Source organism: Stegastes partitus, unplaced genomic scaffold (genome assembly GCF_000690725.1).
Source record: "Stegastes partitus isolate 25-593 unplaced genomic scaffold, Stegastes_partitus-1.0.2 Scaffold15, whole genome shotgun sequence".
NCBI classification, from domain to species: domain Eukaryota; kingdom Metazoa; phylum Chordata; class Actinopteri; family Pomacentridae; genus Stegastes; species Stegastes partitus.
In genome coordinates this window covers 1,385,043-1,410,142 of record NW_007577746.1, presented here as the reverse complement: position 1 = coordinate 1,410,142, position 25,100 = coordinate 1,385,043, and the positions used below count along the sequence as shown (strand labels likewise).

The following is a 25,100-nucleotide window of genomic DNA, read 5'->3' as shown; positions in this document are numbered from 1 at the left end:
TACAGCAACATGACAATAAACTGGATCTGATTGATTTGATTCGTCTCTACATTTCACATTGCTGCTATTTCACAGATGTTTTCACGTAAATAGTCCTGGACTTGAATGTTAAATATCTTAAAATATGTTTAAATTAATTTTACTTTTGTTACATAATAAAGAAGACTATGTGGTCTCATTTGGGCTTCTTTTGAATAGTTTTCACGTTCTCACAGTGCTTACTGATGCTCATTTTTCGGTGTGAACAAAAATTGAATATCGACACCGGTAATATCAGTTATCAACAAACCTTAATATTAGATATCGGTATCGGCCAGAAATTTTAATATTGTGCATCACTAGTTTGGGGTCATGTCTTGTTGGAACACCCGACCGCATTGAACACCCAACCTTCTGGCTGAGGATTTTAGGCTCTGGAGGTTTTCATTTCCAACAATATCACTAACTGCTACATCTCAGATTTTCCAGCAATTCAAGCTGAGATTTCATGCACTTGGAAAAGAGTCAAAAACACAACTCTTAATGAAAACACTAGATATCTTCTCATGTCACTTCTAAACAAGTGTTAAGGAAACATTCTATCGATGATTGGCCCCGTGTCAACATTTAGCTTAAACAGACCAGAGTCTAAATGTAAACATGAATCAGTGAACATTAGTGATGTTCAACACCACAGTTGCTCTATTAAAGGGCATTCAAATCATTGTTAAACCGCTCAGTCAGTGCATGTTGGCAGATTTATCACTCATTAAGGCCCCTTCTAAACATCAGCAGATGGTAAAAATTGGATTAGCTAATGTTTTCTTTTCATTTCTGAACGTCAGTGGGTGTTTATGACATGCTATAAACAAACACCTCTAAATCCCAATGGATGTTCTACAACAATTTTTAACATGTTAGGTGTCAGTATTTGCTTTAACAAACATCTTTTTGTGTCTATGGTACTTCTACGTGAGCTCTTTGGATTAGAGACAGAGCTTGTCTCTGGGTGGCAGTGGCTCAGGTAGGTGAGCGGGTTTTCCACTAGTGTCCACATGGTTGGCAGTTAAATTCCCGGCCCCTCTGAATCCTCAAGTGTCCTTAGGCAAGATGCTGTACCCAAACTGCTCCCGACTGCAGGCAGGCATGTAACCTTGCATGGTGCTGGACTGTAACACAGTCTCACATGACCTTGGTTACCTATTTCACACAATCGGGCTTAAAATTGTAAGATACATATGTTCTTACTAACATACTTACAATAATTATAACTTTATAATAGTATTTGTTGTGAAAACAATACATTTTCAGCTGTGGACCAATATAGCTGTTACACTTTTTTTGAGACTGGGCTGTAGACTCAGACAGTTCACGGCTCTTCCCGCTGGACTGAATCTTCATGTGGATGAGCAGTGATGAATCACTTGGCCTGCAGGCGCTGTGGTCACATGGCTGGATACAACAGATTTCCTCTAATCTGGAGTGCTTGCAACACAAAAGTGTAATGAGATGCATCCAGAACTGCCAGCTATGTGTCTGCAGTGTTCCTGCCCTGTTAATTATGCTAAATTGTACTTCCCAGCAATCATTCACAATAAGAGGGGATATGTTCACGGAAATATTGGTTGCTGCTTCATTTCTATACCGGCAGATGCACTGCATGCTTATGTGTGAGAGGTGATGAGATAATGTGTGAGACACCGTGTTTGTGAGTAACGCTTGCCATGCCAATCAGCAGTCCCTTCACTCTGTCTAAATATGGAAACAAGCTGATCTCTCCTCCAGATATTATCATCATAATTGCTTACTGCTTAGCATAATTTTTTAAACTCAAATGGCAGAAGAACATGTGAGTAACCTTTAAAAGCTTTAGCACCCACTCTTGAAATTTACCCATAATCCCCGTAACTGGCGATTTCAAGCAAGATGGTTACAGAACCCTGACTTTGTTAAATTTGTGGGGGAGAAAACAGATAATTACTCTGAGGTAAATACAGATCAAACTAGTGCCTTGGAGAGATGCGAAGGATTTAAAGCATATATCAGAGGTGAAATTCTCAGTTTCACGATTACCAAGACCAAACAACAAACGAAACAGATGGAAACTCTGGACAAACAGATTAAACTTTTGCAGCTAGACCTAGCCACTGGCGATGACCAATGAAAACAACGTGAACTATTGCGTTTGAGAACTGAATACAATAAATTATCCACTGATGCAGCGGCAAGAAATCTACAGTGGCTAAAGTTATTATGATCAGGAAGAAAAAGCTGGTAAAATATTGGCATGGAGAATGAAGAAAATGCAGAGTGATAGAGCGATTAACAGTATAATTACCTCTTCAGGGAACATAACAGTGGACCTATTTGAAATCAACGATAGCTTTAGAGAGTTTCATCAAGATCTATATAAGTCAGAATGCCCTCAAGTTTCGGAGGAACGGAAAACATTCTTAGACCAACTCCAGTTCCCAATCCTAGAAGAAGATCCAAAAAAGGAATTAGACAGAGATTTAACTGTTGAAGAAAGATCACAGGCCATCAGACATATTAACGGGGGTAAGGCCCCTGGGCCAGATGGATTTATGATTGAATTCTACAAAACTTTTCAAGAAAAATTAATAATCCCACTCTTTGAAATGTATGAAGAGGCTTATCAAAATGGAAGTCTCCCACTCACTCTGAGACTGGCAATGATCACACTGGTTTTAAAACCTGGTAAGCTGCCCACAGATTGCTCTTCATATAGACCAATAAGTCTGATGGGGGTTGATACTAAAATACTTTGTAAAGTCTTTGCAAAAAGATTAGACCCCTATATTTCACAATTGGTTCATGATGATCAAAATGGCTTTGTACCAAAATGTTAAGGATTTCACAATCTTAGAAGAATTTTCAATATAATTTACGAGACAGTTGATGCTAAGGATACAGCTTTGTTATCGTTGGATGCCCATCAGGCCTTCGACAGGATAGAATGGCCATATTTATTTGATGTTCTGCCGAGATTTGGATTTGGAGGCAACTTTCTTCAATGGATTCAGGTTTTGTATGCAGAACCCACGGCCAGTGTTTTACCAAACAATATAGTTTCACAGCCAATCACATTGGAACTCTCCACACGTCAGGGATGTCCATTATCGCCAATGCTATTCATACTAGCTATAGAACCCTTGGCTGTGGCAACAGGAGCATGAACAAACTTGTCCGGTATCCATTTAGGACAGGGATCTCCAACTCTGATCCTCGTGAGCCACCGTCCTGCAGGTTTTAGACGTTTCCGTACTGCAACACACCTGATTCACATTAATGGCTCATTAACAGCTTGTTGTCGAGTTCTAGTCTGTTAATGATCCATTAATCTGAGTCAGGTGAAGGCGAAAACCAGTCATACAAACGCCATTTATTAATGCATATGAGGGATTTATGTGTCACTGTTGCAAGAGACTACAACCCTTTGGTCAGCGAGGTGAAGGAGATTTCGGATAGATGGATGACAATGCCCGTATCAGTGATTGGCTGAATAACATGATTAAGACAAGTGTGTTGCCAAGGTTCTTATATCTCTTTCAGTCACTCCCTCTACCACCACCAACATTATTCTTTGACGAATTAAACAGTATCTTTAATACGTTCATTTGGAACAACAAAAAGTCCAGGCTGGGACTTTGCTTGCTATACCTGCCATATGAAAGAGGGGGGCTAAAACTTCCAAACCTGAAATGGTATTACTGGTCAGCCATGTTTTATTTTTCAACTGAGACACCCCCCAGCCTTGGTAAATACTGAACAAACATCAGTACCAAACCTTAAACCTTACCAAATACAAACTGGATTTGTACTCTGCAAATTCTAAAAGCCTGAAAAAAAATGACAAACAACCCTTTTCTCAAAAATACCATAGACATTTGGTATAAGGCACATCAACATGTTGGAGATGTAAATGGTCTGCACTTATACAGCGCTTTTATCCAAAGCGCTTTACAATGTGTTTCTCATTCACCCGTTCACTCACACATTCATACCCCAGTGGTGACAGAGCTACCATGCAAGGTGCTGCCTGCCATTGGGAGCAACTTCAGGTTCAGTGTCTTGCCCAAGGACACTTTGACTGTGGAGGGTCCGGGGGATTGAACCGCCAACCTTGTGACTGGAGGACAACCGGCTCTACCACCTGAACTACAGCCGTCCAAGATGTTCCTCTTATCTCACGTCTTTCCCCTATATGGGGCAACATATGCTTCAAGGCAGGAAGAGCAGATGGATGTTTCAAAATCTGGGCAGGAAAAAGGTGTACACAGCTCTATCGGCACGTGATGAGGAAACCACCACTGATAGGATGGATACATGGAGATCTGACCTTCAACAGGATATACAGTACATGAGGTAGACTGGGGAAGTGCATGTTTGAAAGCCCAAACACAATCAATTAACACAAGGATGAAACTCCTCCAATATAAATGGTTGATGAGATATTCAGTCAAACTGTATCCCTGGTCGCCCAACATCCCAGATACCTGCAGCAAATGTCTAGAAGAAAAGTGATTTTAATGTCTAAAATTGGTCTAATATCTGTTTAAGTATTTATTAAGGTACCCGCTCTGTGCATCAAAAATTGGCTGACAGGGAAATTGGAGAGGTCTGGGTGTGTGTCTCAACCAATAAAAAAGCATCTTAGGTTGTGTCGTGTTTAGCTCCAGCTCATAGGTGCTGTATTCACGTTTGTCTCATTGCAGGTGTCTTTAGTCAAACTTGCATGCTGATGAATAATCACCCTGCAAAACCTATTTTGCATTGATGTAAAGATTGTCTGTGATTCGAGACTTCTGCTTTGTAAAATATGTTCATCCAAAAACAGATTCATTTTGTCACCACTCCTGTTCTGATATCAGTCTCATGAACTGGCCAGGCTAAACTCCTCACTGGCTGAACATTGGCTTGTTGACAGACACTACTATTTACCAGTGTATCCTGAACATCTCACATGCAGGATAAATGGCCAAGTGACTGCAGTTCACTCAGACAGCTGTGAGGCCAAAAAGTAGTTGGAAAAGAATGAAATAACACATTCTCTCACTTAACTGGAGGAAGCCAAAACTGTGATTACTGTTAAAATTAGTTTCACTCTTCAGCCCCCGCACTGCATTAGCCATCGTGACACATTTTGTGTTTTAAAATTATGCGCTACGGATCACTTCATCTTTAGAACATGATAAATGGATTGTTTCACATGTCAGACAGGGAGAGACCGACCGAGCCAATGAGAAGTACAACTTTCACCCAAAACAGCTAACACAGTAGCTGAAAGTGACGGTTGGAATGTCTCCACAGTCAGCCTGAGGATCCTTATACATTCACACAAATGCAACCACACGGAATTTTACATTGCACACTCTTGAACAATTTCTTTGTAAATCTCTATACCAGTATCAGCGTCAAAAATGCAGCATCGGCCACGCTCTACTGCAAATAGTCCTCAAGGATCTGTGGAGATGTAATGCTGCATATGTATATGGATAGGGCATCCGAAGCATTCCTCATCCCCTACAAACAGTCTGTGGTCTTAAAAAACCTTCTGGTTTGTTATCATCTCTGTGTTTCTACGGATGCACTGGAGGTCTGAGAGGTGTTTAGCTGTGCTTAGCTTGAACCCTGGAGGCAGATAAAACTGCTAGCCTCTGTCAAAAGTGCAACAATATGCCTTCCACCAACTCTAAAGCTGTTCACACTGTACACACACTGATGATCATTTGATCTGCGTCATATCAAAGTGATACCCTCAGGCAAGACATCTAAAGAATTTTGATAGAACTGCGGAAACTAGCCCCTCTCTATTTCACAAACACACCAAAAAACAACACTCGCCCTGGATAACACTGAAGATGAGCACAGAATGGGAATTATAATTACAATAAATGCTCTTATCTTGTGTTAAAATTAGATCACATTCTGTACATAAATGATAAGTCACAGGAATGATAGCATAATGATGTGGTGCCCATGTCAGGTAGACATCAGGGTCTATAATTACCACGTTACCCTTTGCTCAGATGTGATGATGAGGAGATAGTGAAGGAGCTGAATACCACCACATATTTATGGTACACACACTAAGTTGTGGAGTGACTGGAGAGAGATTTTTGAGTCGCTTACTGTCTTCTCCACTCCATCTCTCACTTTGGAAACCTCCTCCCTCTATGCATTTTAAACATCAGATTAAGGAGGTCTGTGAAATATACTCCGTTGAATCTAGTCTGCAGGTCTGGTATAGTGATGTAATAATAATAATAATAATAATAATAATAATAATAATAATAATAATAATAATTCATTTTATTTATATAGCGCTTTTCAAGAACTCAAAGACGCTTCACAGGATAAAAGCAATAAAAACAACAAGCAACAAATACAAAGGTAGACAATATAGAAATACAGCAAGCAGGTGAAAAAAAAACAAAAAAAAAAAACAAAAAAATAAAAAACAAAAAACAGTAAATATCGAGATAGAGCCGAGGCCTAGGTGGGAAAAGTGGAGCAGAACAGATGAGTTTTTAATTTACATTTGAATATTACTGGGTCTGAGGTGTCTCCAATATGTTGTGGGAGAGAGTTCCAGAGGGCAGCGACAGAAAAGGCCCCCCAGGTTCGGTGCTTGGTCCTGGGAACGATTAAGAGTTTTGAATTTTCGGAGCGGAGGGTACGTGAAGGGGTGTAGGGGTGGAGCATGTCTTTGAGGTAAGAGGGGGCCTGATTATGGAGCGCTTTGTGAGTGAGAAGAAGGATTTTGAAGTTGATACGAAATGGGATGGGAAGCCGGTGAAGGTTTTGAAGTCCATGCCTGACGGTCTGCACTTATATACTGTAGCGCTTTCATCCAAATCTCTTTGCAATGTGTTTCTCATTCACCCATTCACTCACACATTCATACACCAGTGGTGACAGAGCTACCATACAAGCTGCTGCCTGCCATCGGGAGCAACTTCAGGTTCAGTGTCTTGCCCAAGGACACTTTGACTGTGGAGGGGATCGAACCCCCAACCTTGGGATTGGAGGACAGTCCGCTCTACCACATGAACTACAGCCAGCCGATGTGCACCTTCCCACACACTGTGCTACACTACACATGTCTGTGATTGGCTCACTTGTTTACTCAACATATTGATTTGTGCAACGATAATGCTTCTGTGAAACAAACGTAGTAAGCACTAGGCTGCAACCATTTGTGGCTTTCTCATAAGGAAAATGCAATAGGCAGTATTTTGCCCTTGTAGCCATATGCTATTTTCTCATTTTATTAGCTTTTCCAATTTGTGTATAGACTCAAATGGTTCCAACAGGCTCTCTTTTCTGCGTTGCGGTATAAGTAAATGTCGTTCAGCATTAGTTGCTCCAACTTTATAATATGAGCAAACTTTGGACAGTAGGACACAGTGCAACTGACAGATCACACTGTTTGTACTGTTTATTGGTGTGGTAATGTGAAAGACATAGTGATGAGATGGAGGGCTGGAGAGTGGCAGTGTACCTCCTCAGCTTAACAAGATGAAAGCAGCGGCACTGCAGTGTTTAAACAGCAGTGAATCAATGCTTCTCAATGAGTTAAAGCCCTGTCATCTTTATGCAAGCCGTTTCACTGCATAATCTACCAACTGCAGCTGGCATATCAGTGTGATGAGATTGAGTGGGAGTGGCTGCCTAGTGAACAATTAGCCTTAGCCACAACCTTTAACTGCTACCTTGGATTATACACTGTCACTCATTGACAGCTTCCCCCAGCTCACAACTTATGTGTCCTTTTGAAGTAACAAAATCCCTAAGCTGCAGGATGAGAAAACCTCCTTCCATCCTGTCCTCTGTAAAAGCCAGCGTTAAAAATGCATGCACCCTCGCTGCTGTCTGCATCTGTGACAGACAATGGGGGTGGGAGAAGGGATATTGTGTACTCTCTGCTGTTGCTTTGATGTTCAGCAGTAATAGAAAGGGGGTTCTGGTTCCCAGCTGTGCGGGTTGTGCTGTGACTCACTGTGTTTTTTTTTTTCTTTGATTGACAGAAACAAATGAGTATCATGTTCATCTCTTAGTCTTTGAAGCAATGTCAATGTCACCCCAATGTTTCCTCAAATCTATGTAATAGGAGTGGGAGAAGTTGTCAGGCCTGCCCGAGCTCAATTTCACACACTTCATGAAAGTCAAGACGAGGTTGTCATTCTTGCTTAATCCATACAAGGCCGAAGGCAGTGTGGGTGGATTTGGTCCAGAACATCTCTGAAGTTTAAAAGCAAATGACTAAACTCAGCCCGCTGACCAAACAGCCTAGAAGGGCTGAGATGAAGTGGGGTTACTCAGCTGTAAAGAGCAGGACTTGGTCTTCTGCTTCCAGGTGCTGGCGACACAAAGATATGTTCAAGTGACTAAAAGAGCAGAGCCTGTCTTTGTTTTAACAAATCAGATTAGTTCCATTATAAGTTGCTTAACGTGCCAGATGCTGAAACAGAGTAAATACATCCATCCTTAACAATACACACACATGTTTTTTTAACTTCTAATGACTGTCACCACATCAATAAATCATCTCAGGATGAAAGCAAAGCAGTTGCCTCACACGATCACTAAACCTTCGTAGCCTAACCCTAACCCTGCTGAATATAAGATATTGCTTGTCTTGTCGTAAAAAGTAAATGGTCTGCAATTATATAGCCCATTTTAACGTCAACTAGGTTCTACAAAGCGTTTTACAGTGTTTCAAACCACCAACCGTCTGATTAGTGAACAATCCACTCTAACAGCCCATGGACTCATTTTTAAAGCGCCTTATGCTATAAAACTGTTCATATGTTTAGAAAATGCAGGCACAAAAGTGATTGCAAGCAGCAGATGTCAATCTATAGGATTCAACACTGCTCCATTCCCATTGTAGCCAGGATGTTAAAGGACTCTTTGGTGGTCAATAAGCCCGATAATCCATTCTAACCTCTGGAAGTGTGGGCAAAGGATAATAAAGATTAAAAATCACTGTCATTGCATCATAACTGACACTTGTGGAATCTCAAGGCAGTAATTTACACATATATATAGAATGCAGTGCCTTAGTGTGGCACCATTTGTAGTATGCAGGACATGGACACGACTTTTCTGGGCTAGTCTGGGAATATGAGAGGGCAGTATTCCACACCTGTCATTTTGTTCTTTCATTTTGTCTTTTCTAGGTACTCCTGTTGACTACAAAATCGTCTTTTTACAGTTTTTAATGTGGTGTTGTGTTAGATGGTCCCTGCATTGTACGTCTGAAGTCTGTGTATTAGATCTGATCCATGGTCACTCCAGCTGCAGCCAGGGCCTGGACTGTGCCCTCAGACTTCCTAGTTCAAGGCCTACTTGAAAGTTCTCATTAGTGGGTCATTGGGAGCTGTGATTTAATCTTGCAGTTGTTGGCCTTTAACTGACTTAGAAGTGGGTGCAGATGCTTCCTCAGAGAATGGGGCATTGTTTCTTCAAGCTTTTCCTATTTTAATTTATTTTCTTTTTTTTTTCCATAACCACAACAAAGCGACAGGCCATCCATTGTGGAGTATCTTACACTGAGCTGGTGTGTGGCTAGGCATAGTAATAAGGATATTAAACAACTCTGACTGGAATGGGGTGACCTTCCTGCCATAAATATGAACTATGTGTTTTCCTAAGCTTACCAAGATCGTGAAGATTAGGTGCATCCATCCCTTTCTCATACACGTAACTCAAAACCAAAATGGAGAATGACATTAGCAGTGTCCATATGGCCAGAGGGGAAAGGTATAGAGCATATTTGGTATAGAAAATATTGTGTTGTAAGAAAAAACAGTTTACGTTGAATTCCATATCCTGTTCCATATACATTTATATGTTGATGATCTATCCTTTGAAATCTCATATACATAGATTAGCCACAACATGAAAGTCACTGTTGGGTTGTTTGAGCATGGACTGTCTTTTTATCATGGCCCCTGTCAATGGGTGGACTATAGTAGGCAGCAACTAAAGAGCCATTTCTTGAAGCTTATGTGATGGAATGAAGAAAAATGGGCGGGATTCGGATCTGATGGGTGTGGGGATGGCTAGATGACTGGGTCAGAGCATCTCCAAAGCAGAAGGTCTTGTGCTTTTCTTATTGGTATGCAGTTGTTGGTACCAACCACAACTACTTCAAAACAGAAGAAGTTGACAACAGAATCACGACCACCCAAAGTGTCAGATCTCACAGCAAAGCACAAACTGCTTAAAGCCTGGCTATGACAAAAAGGTTTCAACATACACAGAGTATCGCAGCCTGCTGCGTAGATGCAGGCCGATCAGAGTGCCCATGCTGACACTGCCAAAACCCCTACATGTGAACAAATCTGGACCATAGAGCGATGGAAGAAGGTGGCCAGCTAAGCAGTGTTCACCTTTTCCCTGTAAAATGCCTCCAGACAAGGATGCTCGTCAGTGCCTTTACTGCAGTCAGTCGGGTCATTATCTTTCCCCATGGCCTTGATGGCCAAACGGGAGACTCTCCAATAGCTGTGGGGGTGGTTGTGAGTCACACATTCAGCGAGTTGCAGTCTGGCAACCCCATCAGCAGGGCTCATTGTTTTGAGTGTATAACCATAATCTAAGTTGTGCCTTACCGTGTGTCCTCTTTCATTTGAGTCCAATAACTACAGTCATGTTTAGCGTTTTATTAGGTAACAGCTACAAAATTCTAGCATTTATGAGGTGAATCATTCAATATGAGTTAATAATACATACACATGACCATTTTCTGCCCTGGTTATGCTGTAGAACAGTGTCTAAAGAGATAACTTCTCCTCCTCTGCTTCATAGGACAGAGCTGTGTGCAGGGAAACAGAAAGGAGAAACCGACAGCAGAGCAGTCCTGTCCATGTCTGTAGCAGCGTGGAGCTTTTCACAAGCCTGTCACCTGACAACTGAGGACTGGTCGGACTTAGACAGTGACAGTTTGAGGTCAGAGCGTGTTTCCACTCGGCTCAGTGGTCATGCGACTAGAGAGCTACAACATGCCCAGAGGAATAGCTCATGAATGGCAGGTATCCCAAAAGTAAGTAGACTCCCCCAGATTCCTGACAGCACTTGTAGCCAAGCAAAAACAATCCAACAGGCTAACAATACTGTGGGGAAAAAAAGCCCTCCCACTACATCGTGTATTCTCTCCAAACCCCACATAAACATACAGATAGTATTCATTTTACCCACAAACGAGGATGTTTGACAGAACAACATGTAGCTCTTCTCAGAGCCTTACCTAAAATGGTGAGGGGCTGAGGGGTGTGAAAAGTCGGTAACATAATTACTGAAAAATCTAAATGATTCATCCCTTCAGGAATATGGCCGTTCTCAAATGTCACAACAATCTGCCCCTTAAATCCTGATGGATTTATTCCAGTGAATTTACTCAAATGAATAAATCCATCCTACCAAGGAGCCTGCTCATGTTTGACATTTTAAGTGTACAGTACAACAAAAAAATAAAAATACAATTAATGAACAATAACTGAACTATGGGATAAAACAATATAGCTTTTATTTTGGGTTAAATTAAAATATCTGCAGCAGACAGTGATTGATAACCAACAACATGGATGGACAGACTGGTCGCCTACCTTAGCACACCATACAGTTTTTCACAAGACACCATCAATGATTTTTACACCGAAGGTGCCTCAACATGAATGTGGGTTGCAAAATCGCATGCAGACTAATCTAAAACCTAAATGTCACCTTGTGAGAAAGGCTAAAGGTAAAAGCCAAGCAGTCATTAAAATTAAAATCGAAAAAACTAAATCTTAAACAATCTTAAACAAAAATGGACTCAAATCGTCCAACAACTCTCCCCAGGAAGATGAAACCACATCCACACCTAGCCACAAAGACCCTAACGAACCCCATTGTGTCAGGGGGAGCACTAATGACTCGCATAACGAGGGGGAGGAGCAACAAACCCAGAAACCCAAACTCAGGTGTTAATGTCTCCTTCAGGATATCAGTATGTGGAACTCCCAACTAGTCAGTCAGAGCTGATGAAGCCTCTTGGATGAGAGGTGGAACGTCTTCAAGGAACTCAAGCAGGTCCAGTTGCTATGATCAAACTACAAGAACAACCATGACCTGGAGGACTGAGAATCTCCACAGACATCTTCCAAGCACTGTTATTTCACAGCAAGAATTGGCCAGCCAGCTGGAACTAGGTGTGACGTGAGTATGTTCTTCATGGATTTCCTTTAGAAGTTTTGATTGCCTCATTCGGTCCACATACATACAGGTTAGGTTAAATGACACGTGATATAAACTGTGATAAGCTTCGGTTCTCAGCAACCTTCCAATGAATGAACACACATGGATAAGATATAAAAGAACTGATAGAAGTACTAAGACATGATGAAGACAAAGAAAGCTCAACTAGAAACATCTGCAAGAACTTTTAAAGATATTCAGTTTCTCGATCAGTTTTTCTGCCACTGTCATGTTGATCTAAAGTATATTCTGATTTAAATGTGGCACTACACCAAATTCAAAGAGGGATCATCAAAAGCATTCATATTTTTTGTCTGTGAGCCATGACTTGACAATAAACCAATATATTCCAGAAGACTCTGGCCAGAACTGCATAAAATATAATACTGTGAAACAAAGTGATGAATGGAAGAATGATGTTACCCAGGTCAACAAAATAACACATTCAGTCACTGCATAGTGATGGTCAAGTGACTGCACAGCACAAAGATTGTTTACCACTTCCAGTTTTTTAGCCTATAACCTTCACAACAAAGTTTTCCTGTTTCTATAACAGCATTTACCTTAAATATGGCCGCATTCATGGCTAAGCTGTAGAGAGGAAAGTCAGACAGTAGCAGACTTACGGAGGGAGTGCCATTCGTCCTGCCTTATTGTGTTGGTGATGTTGTTGGAGAGGTTTTTGGGTATTGTAGCCGAGGAGTAGTGATACTTGATGTAGGAGCACCTTGCAATGGAACCTGCAAAACAAAAGATTATTTTTGAATACAGACACAGCATAGACTCACAGGTCATCGCTCTGGTGGTACAAAACAGCACAAGAAAGAAGGTTCCACGGAGACACGTTTCTGCTTCAGCTGAAGATATACTGTCAACATAAGTTTCTAATAACTACATCTGACACAGTGGCTGTCAGAAAAAAAAAGTTCTTTAATGGATATTAACTAATTAGCCACGGGAACTATTTACTTTCTCATCCTAGTTGCCCGTAGGGGATAAATAAAGTTACTAGAATTGAATTGATGTGAGTTCCCCGAAGAGAAGGATTCTAATTAAAATGGTTTTCTAGCAATACAGACCTGCATCAGACTGACTGGCTCAGGAAGACATCTGCATTAATGGAGACACTGTGAGCTGTAACTGAACAACAACTAAAGAAGTTATTGAACACGTGTACTAAGGAAATAAAAAAACAGGCCTATGAACATGCAGTGTGTCACATGTCCTTATCCTCTCTGCTGTTACCTGGACTCGAACGTCAACTACCCGACAAGAGCAACTGGCAGAAATTCTATACTTTCTTTCTTTATTTTTTTTTAAACCCTGTCTTCTCTAGTTTACTGTGTTTCATGTGTGGCATGTGCCTGTCTTTATCCTGCTGTTGTATGTTTAAACCGAGAAGGTAATTTTCTGGCTGGTAGACGAAGAAGCTGCGTCCTTTTTCCTCCTTCCATTCCCGCATGTCCACTCTAATCAGCTCTGCCAGGGCTACATGGTTACAGAAAACTGCATTATTGGAGTCTTGGGAGATTTGAACTGTACAAACAGAGACAACCAGGACAACATCCCCCACCCCTCCTCTGTCCTGCAGCAGTACATACATGTGAACACACACACACACACACACACACACACACACAATTTCATGCACTGATATAAATGAGAAAACCCAGGAGACCACAACTGCTGACACTTTTAATTTCCCATTCATGACTATCTCTTCATCTGCAGTCTGTCACTCATTGCTCACACAGACAGATGATGTATTTGATAAAACTATAAGCCAGTACACTGCATATCTTAATTACTACCACCATCTTCTTTTTTGTTCTTTACTATCGAACAATAGACTGGGACTGTAAATTCACATTTATTATTGTTGCAGTTGTCTCTCTGTAGACTTCGCTTGACAAACTATCAGGAATAAACATCTTAACAGATGGCAGCTTGTAAATGATGTCATTACTTTCCATAATCCTGGGAATTCTGTGTAAATTAGACAGCCTTGGATTTGTAAACATGCTTTAATACTTATTTTTAGCTATGTTTTGAGGACTACACACTTTAGGTTCACACCAAGAAAGCATGTCAGTGGTCCTGTCTGTCAGTGGATCTGGTCACATGGGGAGATGGGGATGGGGTGGCTGCACTGATTTCAACCACATCTTGTGGTTAAGCCTAAGAAAAAAATCACTACAATTTGATTTAAAGCTACCTAGTAGTAAGCATCATCAACAAAATGTTTTCAGTTCACATCAACAGACAAGGGCTGCAGGTGTCTCGGTGGTTAGCACCGTCGTCTCACAGCTAGAAGGTCGCTGGTTGGCAACCCGGTGAGGATCTTTCTGCGTGGAGTCTCCATGTTCTCCCCGTGCAGCGTGGGTTCTCTCTGGGTTCTCCGGCTTCCTCCCACAGTCCAGAAACATGCTGAGGTTAATTGGTGATTGTAAATTGTCTGTAGGTGTGAATGTGAGTGTGCTTGGTTGTCTGTCTCTAAGTGTAGCCCTGTGATAGACTGGTTACCTGTCCAGGTGAACCTGCCTTCACCCTGAGTCAGCTGGGATAGACTCCAGCCCCCCACCACCCTAGTGAGGATTAAGATGTGTATAGATAATGTATGTGTGTATGTATTGATGTATGTATGGATGGATCAACTGACAAAGTAAAGGCAATGTTCAAAGTGAGAGATACAAACAATAGATAAGATGACTATCAAATTAAATGTTTATGTGCTCACCTTGTGATGGTGTGTCATGTAGATAACACATACTGTCCATATGTGTCCAGACTGCTGATACATAACAGTTGCACTCACTGATAAAGAGCCTTTTACCTGAGCCAGGTTATACAAAGCACTTTACAATGTGTGTCTCAATCCCCACACCCACTGACCAGTGATGGCAGATCTGCCACCTACCAGTTCCAGCTTCACATCCACTGAACACCCGCTCTACCACCTGAGCAATGGCTGTCCTTTGTCTTTGGCTTCTCTAGATGATCCAGTCAGTCTGATGTTTCTGTACCAAGGGTTGGGTGTATTATATATGGTGCTTTCACTTGATTAAGTCCACCTGGCTCTACATTCATTTGCACACCCAGGTCCTCTGGCCATGGCGGGACTTGCTGTGGTCTTTAAGGACTGTTTTCTTATTGTATTGTGCGCACTGAGGATTTCTCCTCATTTAAGCAACAAGTGACCAAAGTTGGTCTCATAGTTGTAATTTAAAGCATCTTAATTTACATCCATCCATTATCTATACACCACTTAATCCTCACGAGGGTCGCGGGATCTTAATTTACAGACCTCCTGATTTTAGCAGTTCCTTTCTGGCTGATTTTAGTGAATTTATATCCTCAATTATAAAGCTGCAGAAAGTTCTCTGCAGAAAAATATCCATGCTGATGACACTTCCTGCACCTTTGCTGCTGATTTTATTCACATCACTGACTCTTACTTTTATTCAACATGTGTCTGGTCGCACATACGTCAGGGGTCTTACTCTGGACCATGTTCTTACACTTGGTTTAAATATTGATTCTGTTACTTCTGAGGACCTCCATGTTACTGACATGAATGTATTTTGTTAGATTGGATATTTTAATTAGAGTCACAGTTCTGTGAATGTCTAAATTCCTCATGCATCCTAAACCACCTCTCAGCTGGAAAAGATGTTAGAAGTTTTTGCTCCAAATACAGTGGTTTCAAGGCACACTGATGCTCACAGTCTGATCGCCTCCTTCAATACACATCGCTCGGACATTTTGGAATTCATAGCTCTTAAGAAAACAAGACTCGTCCCCTCTGGCAATTCATCCCCCTGGCTAATGGACTCTATTGGTTCATTCTGATGGAAATGTCGTCAGGCGGAACTATGGTGCAAAACAACCAAACTCCAGATTCATCGTCTTCATAACAGAGATGTTATAACTGAATTCAGTAACATGGTAAAGTACTAATCTCATCTCCTCCTGTAAACACAACCCAAAGGTCCTGCTTGACAACATTGTCAATCCAGCACCTCCTGATGCTCCAATCTTGAGCCAAAAAAATCTTAATCCATCCAATATCTAAGCGACCATTTGTCTCAAAAACTGCATCCGACAGAGACTGCCTTACTTTGAATTAGCAATGACATAATCATGTCCTCTGATCCAGGTGAGTTTACTCGATCTAAGTGCCGCTTTTGACAAAGTTGATCACTGACAGAACTGTAATCAAGACGCTAAGGCAGTGGGTAGGTGCTCCTTATATCTTTCTCATAGGAGTTTGGCAAATGGTCTGCACTTATATAGCGTTTTTATCCAAATCTCTTCACAATGTGTTTCTCATTCACACATTCATACACCAGTGGTGACAGAGCTGCCATGCATGGTGCTGCCTGCCATCGGGAGCAACTTCAGGTTGAGTGTCTTGCCCAAGGACACTTCAACTGTGGAGGGGCGGGGGATCGAACCCCCAACCTTACAATTGGAGGACAACCCGCCATTTCTCAGCATCACTCGGTCCCTACAGCTCTGATACTCCCACCTTGTCCTGTGGTGTTCCTGAAGGCTCTGTCTTGGGTCCAGTTTTATTCTCTTTATATCTGCTCTCTTTAGGTCAGGTTATAAGCAAATTTGAAGACATTGCATACCACTGTTATGCTGATGACACCCAGCTGCATGTTTCATTTAAACCTGAACAAACTGAAAAGCTGAAGTGTTGCATAATTGCCTGCTTGCTATTAAGGTCTGGATGGCAGAGATATCCCTGCAGCGTAATCCAGACAAAACTGAAATTCTAATTATTGGTCCAGACAGCATAGCCTCTACGGTGGCTGAGTGTGTGAGGTCCCTGTCTTTTACCAAAAGGAGCAGTCTCAGAAACCTCGGTGTCACATTCAGTCAGTCAATGCACTTTGAAAAACATATTAACTCAACAGTCCGCACTGGTTTCTCTCACCTGAGAAACATTGCCTGACTGAGGACCATTGTACACCAGCCTCTGCTAGAAATGATAATTCATGCTTTTATCTCATCCCGTTTAGACGACTGTAATTCCCTCTTCACCTGCCTCAACAATTCATCTTTACATCGTCTACAGTTAGTTCAGAACGCTGCTGCAAGGCTGCTAACAAGGTTCAGCCAGATGCCACACATCACACCCACTTTACACTCCCTACACTGGCTCCCAGTTAGATTCAGAATTTATTGTAAGATCCTTGTGTTCACATACAGAGCTATACACAGTCAGACGCCTGCATACATTTCTGAACTGTTCCAATCTTACATACTCACCAGGTCGCTCATATCCTTTGACAAAAACCTTTCTGGTGGCCCCTACCCTGTGGACTGCCCTCTGTATAGACCTTCATCATACGTCCTCTCTACGTTCTTATTACTTTTAATATGAATATTTATCTATTTACACTGGATCTACCTTTGCTGTGTTTTTTATTTCCTATTTTTGTTGTTTGTAAGGGCTTATGCTGATTGTCTCTGTTAGGCATTCTGTGACTTTGTGCTCTTAGTAATAGTATGTACCAGTATTTACATCTATTCCAAATTGTTACAGATCATAGAACTTGCTGTGCACATTTGAGACCTGCACTGAGAGATTGTGTGAATCTTCTGCAGCATGAAAAGTCTGGACAGGATTTAAACAGGCACTTAGTGCTAATAAAATACCAAACTAGCAGCAGCCCTTTAGAGATGTGATCCAGCTGCTGAATGTCACTAAAACAACTATTTGCTCACTTTGTTCATTACTCCTGTTAATTTCAGGGTGCAGATCATTTTGAAACCTACAGACACACTGATTAAGTTAACTCAAGTTGAGGATTCACCCGCATCCGTACAGTACTGTCCCCATCCTTACTGTGACATATCCCAGTGTGGGCCTTACACAGAGTGTAAATACTGCAGGCTATGGTAGATGCTGTACCTCTCACAAAATGATCTCCTTTCAGCTCACTGATGAAAACACAGTGTGACAGTTGTTGCTTCAAAAAGTTACTGTTTATTCCATTTTATTTTGTTCCCCCACAAAGTGTGTCAGTAATATTTCTGCCATAGTTTACATCAGTGTCATCCTGCATCTAGCATCAAAATGCAACACTGATTAATCGTTGTTGTTCATGTATACTCAGTGAAGGCTTGCCTTAGGCCCCTAAAAGACACCTCCTATTACTTCAGAGCTGCTTCTCCTGTGCAGTATTTGCAGTAGATCTTAACTCTAACTCTCTGTGAGCCCACTGGCTTTAGAACAGACTTGTACTGATGTTACAGCTCGAACAGAAATGTGGCAAGATGTCATCTGTCTTGTGCAGTAGAGTCGTGGAGCTAGTATGGATTTTCCTGATGTTGAAGGAAGCCTCAGGAACCTGGAAGGCTTTCAAATAGGTCAACAGAACTCCTGACTCTGGTAAGAGGCTAATCAGAGTAATCGAGTGATGAACTTCTATAACCCAACCAGTACATATGTAAAGACAGCTCCCACTGTTGAATATGCTCCCACTTCTTAATGCACATACAGACACTGCATCAAGGAAGTCCCTACAACATCTGAAAATTTGTCATTAAATTGTTTTAAAAGGCTGTTCCACTGCTGCGTGGACAGACAGAAACAGCACCTACATTCAAAAATGTTCTGTATTTCACTGGTGCTTGATCTCATCGTTACTGACCATCCAGGTCATCAGTTTGTTCTGCTGTTTGTAACACTGGGACATCTGTCCTGTTACATGATGACGATGTACTTGGGTTGGTGAGTGGGATCTAGGGAATGAGGACTCTGTCCTGAAAAGTTTAATTAAGAGATTCTGGCCAGATAACAATAACAATTTCCTCCAGTCGGTGGCACAACATAAAGTGCTAGAAGTGCTCTAGCAGGCCTCTTATCCTTCACATTTAAAAACTGAAAGTGTTTACTCTTAATGCAAAGACCAAAGACACTGTAGATTGAAAACTATACGTTTTGGGAATCCCCAATAGTGTGTTTCACAGACAAAGCATTTTGATGCTGACAGTTTCAACCACGCAAGTCTTATTTCCCAACAAATGTTTGTCACATCACACATTTAGAAGTTCCCCTGTCTTTTTTATGACATAAAAACAGCATTTGAATGTCAAAACAGCTGTAATGCATTGATGCTGCAAGCTCCCAGACCACAGAAACAAAGCACAATGAATAGTGGATAGTAATCCTGCCAGTAGCTGCCAGGCTTTCATGTCTGGGACCAACGTTTTGGATGAACTCTCCAACCAAAGGACACAATATTTCTTTCATATAAGCAAGAGCATCATGTCATACAACACTAAACTATAATTACATTAATGACAATAAAAGTTTTATTCAAGACTATAAATGCACATGAAAACCATCAAAAATAACTGCAGAGTCAGCAATATATTTGCACTGTGATGTTAAATCACCTTCACATATTTAACTGCAGCAGCAATGGATGTGTAAGCATAAAGCTTGACAGTCGGCTGGAGACTTGCAGCTAAGCTGGAGTCCAAAGTAATGCTACGACTGTAGCTCAGGTGGTAGAGTGGGTTTTCCACTGATGTCGTTTCATGCTGGTTTCGTTATGTATGTATGTATTCTTACATATTATTTGGCTTTGAGAATCTATGACATTTGCAGAGAATAGGAGTGTGTTTCACAGGAGTTAATAACATCTCTCGGAGTTTACCTGTGGGCATAATCTTCCTATGGCTGCTGCTGGGCTTAAAATAAGTCACAAATGACAGGACATACACTAACTGCATAGCTGCTAAGACACTCCACCTTCCCAAAAAAAGACAGAATTTTGAGCTTCAGTTTCAGTTTTAGTTTGACAGCAGTAACTAACATGTCATACATAAGAGAGCGAGGACAAAAACGAATTCTGTGAATTCTGCTTCCCTCGTTTCCTGAGATGTATTCATGCCTCAGGTAATCCAGTCCACCAATTTAAATATTTATAAAGGGATAAGGCATCACACAATGTTCTTTAAAAAAAAACCTAAAACATCTCAAACGCAACGATCAGCAGAATACTCTCGACCATTTCCAAATATTTACCTGTGGAGGAGCAATTATGTGTTCACTCCAAAACAAAGTCATTTTGTCTGGGTCACTGAAGATGTGAACTAACATGAGTCAACAGCGTTTTGCAGCAATGAACAGGCATTCCTACAGCGGCAGCAACGTGACTCAGTCTGGGCCTGGCAAACACACAGGACCATGTGGAGTGAAGGAAATCAGCACAGGAGAACCGTGAATCTGGTAATATAAACCCACATTGCTATGTGTTATGTCAAATGTGTGAGCAAATAGTTTTCTTTATTGGAGATGACAGAGAGCAACATTAGCAATGTGTCCAACATTATTTAGTGTTCAACAGTGGAGACACAAAGTCAGCTTTGGTTATTAATTAGGTTTTCTGCACAGACAACAAATGAAGACCTTAAATACAATGTTTTTTTTTTTTTTTTTTTTTAATTAAACTACGAGACAATTTATACAAGTACATGTGCAATTAATGATTTAGTCAACAGGCAGAAAATTGGCAACTATTTTGATTACAGTCTGAAGATTACCTTCTTCATAATTCATTAATTATAAGTGGTTGCATGTGAGACACGGATCTCAACTTACAATCCTGTGAAGCTAAAGTGTTTTGGTTTAATATTTTTTTCAGAAAATCTGACATTCATGCATGAACAAAACTGTCTAGCGGTGTTGACTGAATGAAATGAAACGCAATGAAGAATACTCACGGTTTCTCCCAAAAGAACCAATGAAGATGACAACAGATGAATAAAACCAGCTAACAATGCTTCAAGTAGTAACTCTGTAATGACTAGCATCATTTAAGCATTCCTAATTAAACCCTTGCTCCAAACAATCAGAATCTTGTCATTAATTCCACTAAAAAGTGAAAGAGATAGTTTGAATATGTAGCTTGATCTAACAGCAGCAACGTAATATAATTAGAGAACTCTCATTCTTAAAAATCTAAAGAAGGCTCAGTTTGAAACCAACGTGTATAAAGCACTAACCACCATGTCTACTGCTGTCACCATATAGCACTGACTGAATAGCACACCATACAGTAAAGCTTAGGCAGAGTGTTGTAGCATCATCAGCCTGTCATGTTGGCAAATCAACCTATATATACAATACCTGTAAAAAGTATTCACACCCCTTGGATGTTTCACCCTTTTGTTGATTTTATACATGAAATCAAGGTCAGGATCATTTGGCTTTTTTGACATGAATTAGAAAAGAACAAAACAAAAAAATTCTTTAATATCAAAGTCAAAACAGATTTTTACAAACGAATATCCATCCATCCATCCATCATCTATACACCTTCATCCTCACCAGGGTCATGGGGGGCTGGAGTCTATCCCAGCTGACTCAGGGTGAAGGCAGGTTCACCTGGACAGGTAACCAGTCTATCACAGGGCTACACTTAGAGACAGACAACCAAGCACACTCACATTCACACCTACGGACAATTTACAATCACCAATTAATCTCAGCATGTTTCTGGACTGTGGGAGGAAGCCGGAGAACCCGGAGAGAACCCACGCTGCACGGGGAGAACATGCAAACTGTGGAGCAGAAAGATCCCGGGTGTTCTCACCGGGACGCCAACCAGCGACCTTCTAGCTGCGAGGCAACGATGCTAACCACTGCTCCACCCTTCACAGCATTATGTAAAAGAAAAATACACACTTATTGACAACAAACATGAGAAGCAGCCTTTGGGTAAAGCTGTGCACAGCTGTAAACAACACTGCAGCACATATTGGAAGTGAACACACAACATACACAGCACTGTAAATCATTCATGCACATCCACACGTTCCTGTCTGTCTGGCCACATATTCTCATCTACATCACAGTGAATATTATCTCTTGCAATGCAACGAGGAAAGTATCTCATTGAGAGGCGAATCCACCCTCTGCAAGACTCTGCTGTGATGTCATCACACGCTGCATCCATGGACACTAGCAGGGCCATTTGGGTATGTGGATGCCGGTCATATACCTTCCACCTCTAGGCAGAGAAAAACTCCTCTACTGGATTTAGGAATGGGGAGTAGGGAGGAGATATTCTACCAGCATCCTTCATGTGCTGCAAAGCACTGTCTGACCAGATGTGAGTGGTGAAAATGCACATTATCCCAAACAACATCATGACAACATCCTCATATTTGTTCAGATGGTCTCCAGTTAGAGCCCTCTCATTCTCAGGGATTATGTCCCTGTAAAGAGTGTCTGAAAAAGTCAGTAGATGTTGTGTGCTGCATGGACCAAGACGGTGAAGATGGTGAACGCTGAGGTTCACCTGCGAAAAACTGTTCAATTTAGGAGACATTTTCAGGAACAAATGATGAAGAAATGTCTGAAATTTGATTGACAGATCTTGACAACTAGTTCAACATTTTTGTATATAATGACTCAAGCAGTGAAATGAGGACTATTAGTTTTACTGGGAATGACTATTTAGCATTCATAAGTATAGTTCAGTTTGACTGACATGACACAAGCAAATGATAATATTATAAATCAGCAGACACTTGTATGAAAGCAGCTGTTGCATGTCCAAAAGAATTTGCAATTTATTGGAAGGAATGAGAAGCTGCTACGATGAGGTGCACAAATGACTAAATGTTGTGGAGGTTGGACCAACAGTTATGAGAATTTTAATTCTGATCAGAGACATGCACCAAAGCGACTGAGAAAGACTGTAATACCATCCTCGAGCAATTTGGCTAAAGGTTAATGGTAAACGGGTCTTTAGGTTCTTGCTGTCTCCATTATGAGCAGCTGAACTGTACTGGAAACTGGTGTTCAAAACTGCATTTTCAAAAAATAATGACAGCTTCATCAATACACAAAAATAAATTCAGGATGTGTTTGGTCTAGCTTAGCACAAAGACTAGAAGCAGGGGAAACTGCTAGAAAAAAGACACAATGCCATTTTCAAGGAGTTGTACATGAGTTGGACGAATCTGCAGTGCACAGTTTACATCCACATCAATGTTTGGGACGCCAATCAGGTGTTTTGGCCCCGGTTATGTTCTGAGTTCTGGATTTGTGACTGGGGTAATATGACTCTAGAGATAGATGCAGCGTTTGTGGTGAAATGATGTCGCTGGAGAACACATCTCTCCGTTCACTTGCACAGTGGTGTTACAGTGCAGCATCTTTCTTTACTAATTAAAAACCTGGGCTGACACCAGCTGCTGAGAGCACTTCACCTCACAGCCAAGACTGATTCTGTTTCTTCATTAAATTACACACCTACTATTAGATTTACATGAATGAATAGTGAGCATTAATATGGTAAAAAACAAAAAGTTGCTACTTGTTTATTTCAGAGACAAAACTCTATATCGTGTTCAGGCTGAGAATTTGTTGACAGTGAAACTGGTCACAAGTAGGATTAGGACTGACTGTTGGCCGAGGAACTGAGGGCCAACGAGGGTCAATGGCTGAAGATTGATATGTTTAAAGATGCAATCTAGTGAAATCAATTCTAAGTAAAGTTAGAGTCTGTGATCCTGAAGAAAGACTGTTGATTTTTTGCTGGTTTGCATGGGCCAGATTTACCTTCCCTCTGGCTCCCATTTCCTACCCATTCACCTCCTTCACTTTCCTTCTGTCCTGTGCACAAGCATGAATGTGAACAGGACCTGCAGGCATAGTGTTTGGAACTGTCTTGGCTTCTATGTTTTGTATTTTCCTGAGCCAGCACTTTGTACTGACACCACACTGTTTCTCAATGCATGTGCAGAAAAAAAAATGTTCAGAGATATTCATTGAATTTGACAAAAACTGTACTGGATAAGGGCTGCAAGCTGGGCTCAAGGCACAGATTCAGCCTCACTACGACACCACTGCTTGATGCTGCCCAGCCTTGATACCACCCAACCTTCTGATCAGAAGCCCAAAGCTGCTGACCTACCAACTCCACCATTTCTACTATTTGGCCATTTAGAAACATTCAAAAAACGAAAAAAAATCTCAAGTCATTAAGGTTAACTACCACTGTACTAACAAGTTATAGAAGCTCGGATATATATATATATATATATATATTGTTTGTTTTGTTTAAATTTTTTTTTTAAGGACCCTGGAAACCTTTAAGCACTGTCACTACCTGTCTACTGGCCACAAAGAAACCATGTCTGTCTTTGGGAAAAATGATCTGATAAAATGAACTAATAAACTATACACTGTACAACGTTGCCTTGCTTGTTTAAATAGCTTATTGACTTTTGAAATCAGGAAAGGGGGAGGTAACAAAACAAAAAACAAACAAACAAAAAACCCTTTAGCATATACCTGCAGGCCTTTTGTCTGTTATCCATTACAAAGTCATTTCCTGCCTGCAATAGGGGATCATTTTCTGGATCCAGAAGCATGCTGTTGCTGCGGCTTGCTAATCAATCAGCCTCCTTCCACGCAGATGCATATGATATCAGCATCTTCCTTCCACAACACAGCAAGAGGTCTAATCACTCTTGAAAATGCAAAAAAACCAACACCATGGTGGGTAGTTGTGAAAGTGAACTCATAGCAGTCAACAATAGTTGTCTATGCTGCCTAATAGGTATAAAGCTGTACACACCAAGGCAACAGGTGGCGCTGTTTATATGCAAATACACTGTTTGAAATGAAAAAATAATTTGTGTTTTATTTGGACAAAAAATAAAAAATAGCTAGGTGTGTTTATTTTGTTAAAGTCTGAGCTTACAGCCCACAGATAACAATGTGATTACTGCCATGGTGACCCTATGAATGCTACTGACAGTAGTTTCATACATACAGTACTGCCCCTTCCTGATCTCTTCTACTGGCACCTATCTGG

The 25,100-nt window shown here is 41.0% G+C and overlaps 1 protein-coding gene across 1 annotated transcript in view; it reads right to left on the bottom strand.

Annotated features, from left to right (window-relative positions):
- The window catches only part of tmem178bb (transmembrane protein 178Bb), a 116,619-nt gene that overhangs the window by 36,179 nt on the left and 55,340 nt on the right, over positions 1–25,100 (bottom strand). Inside the window, exon 2 of the mRNA XM_008290363.1 lies at positions 12,873–12,986. Coding sequence (XP_008288585.1) covers positions 12,873–12,986 — 114 coding nt within the window. The remainder of the gene's footprint in view (positions 1–12,872; positions 12,987–25,100) is intronic.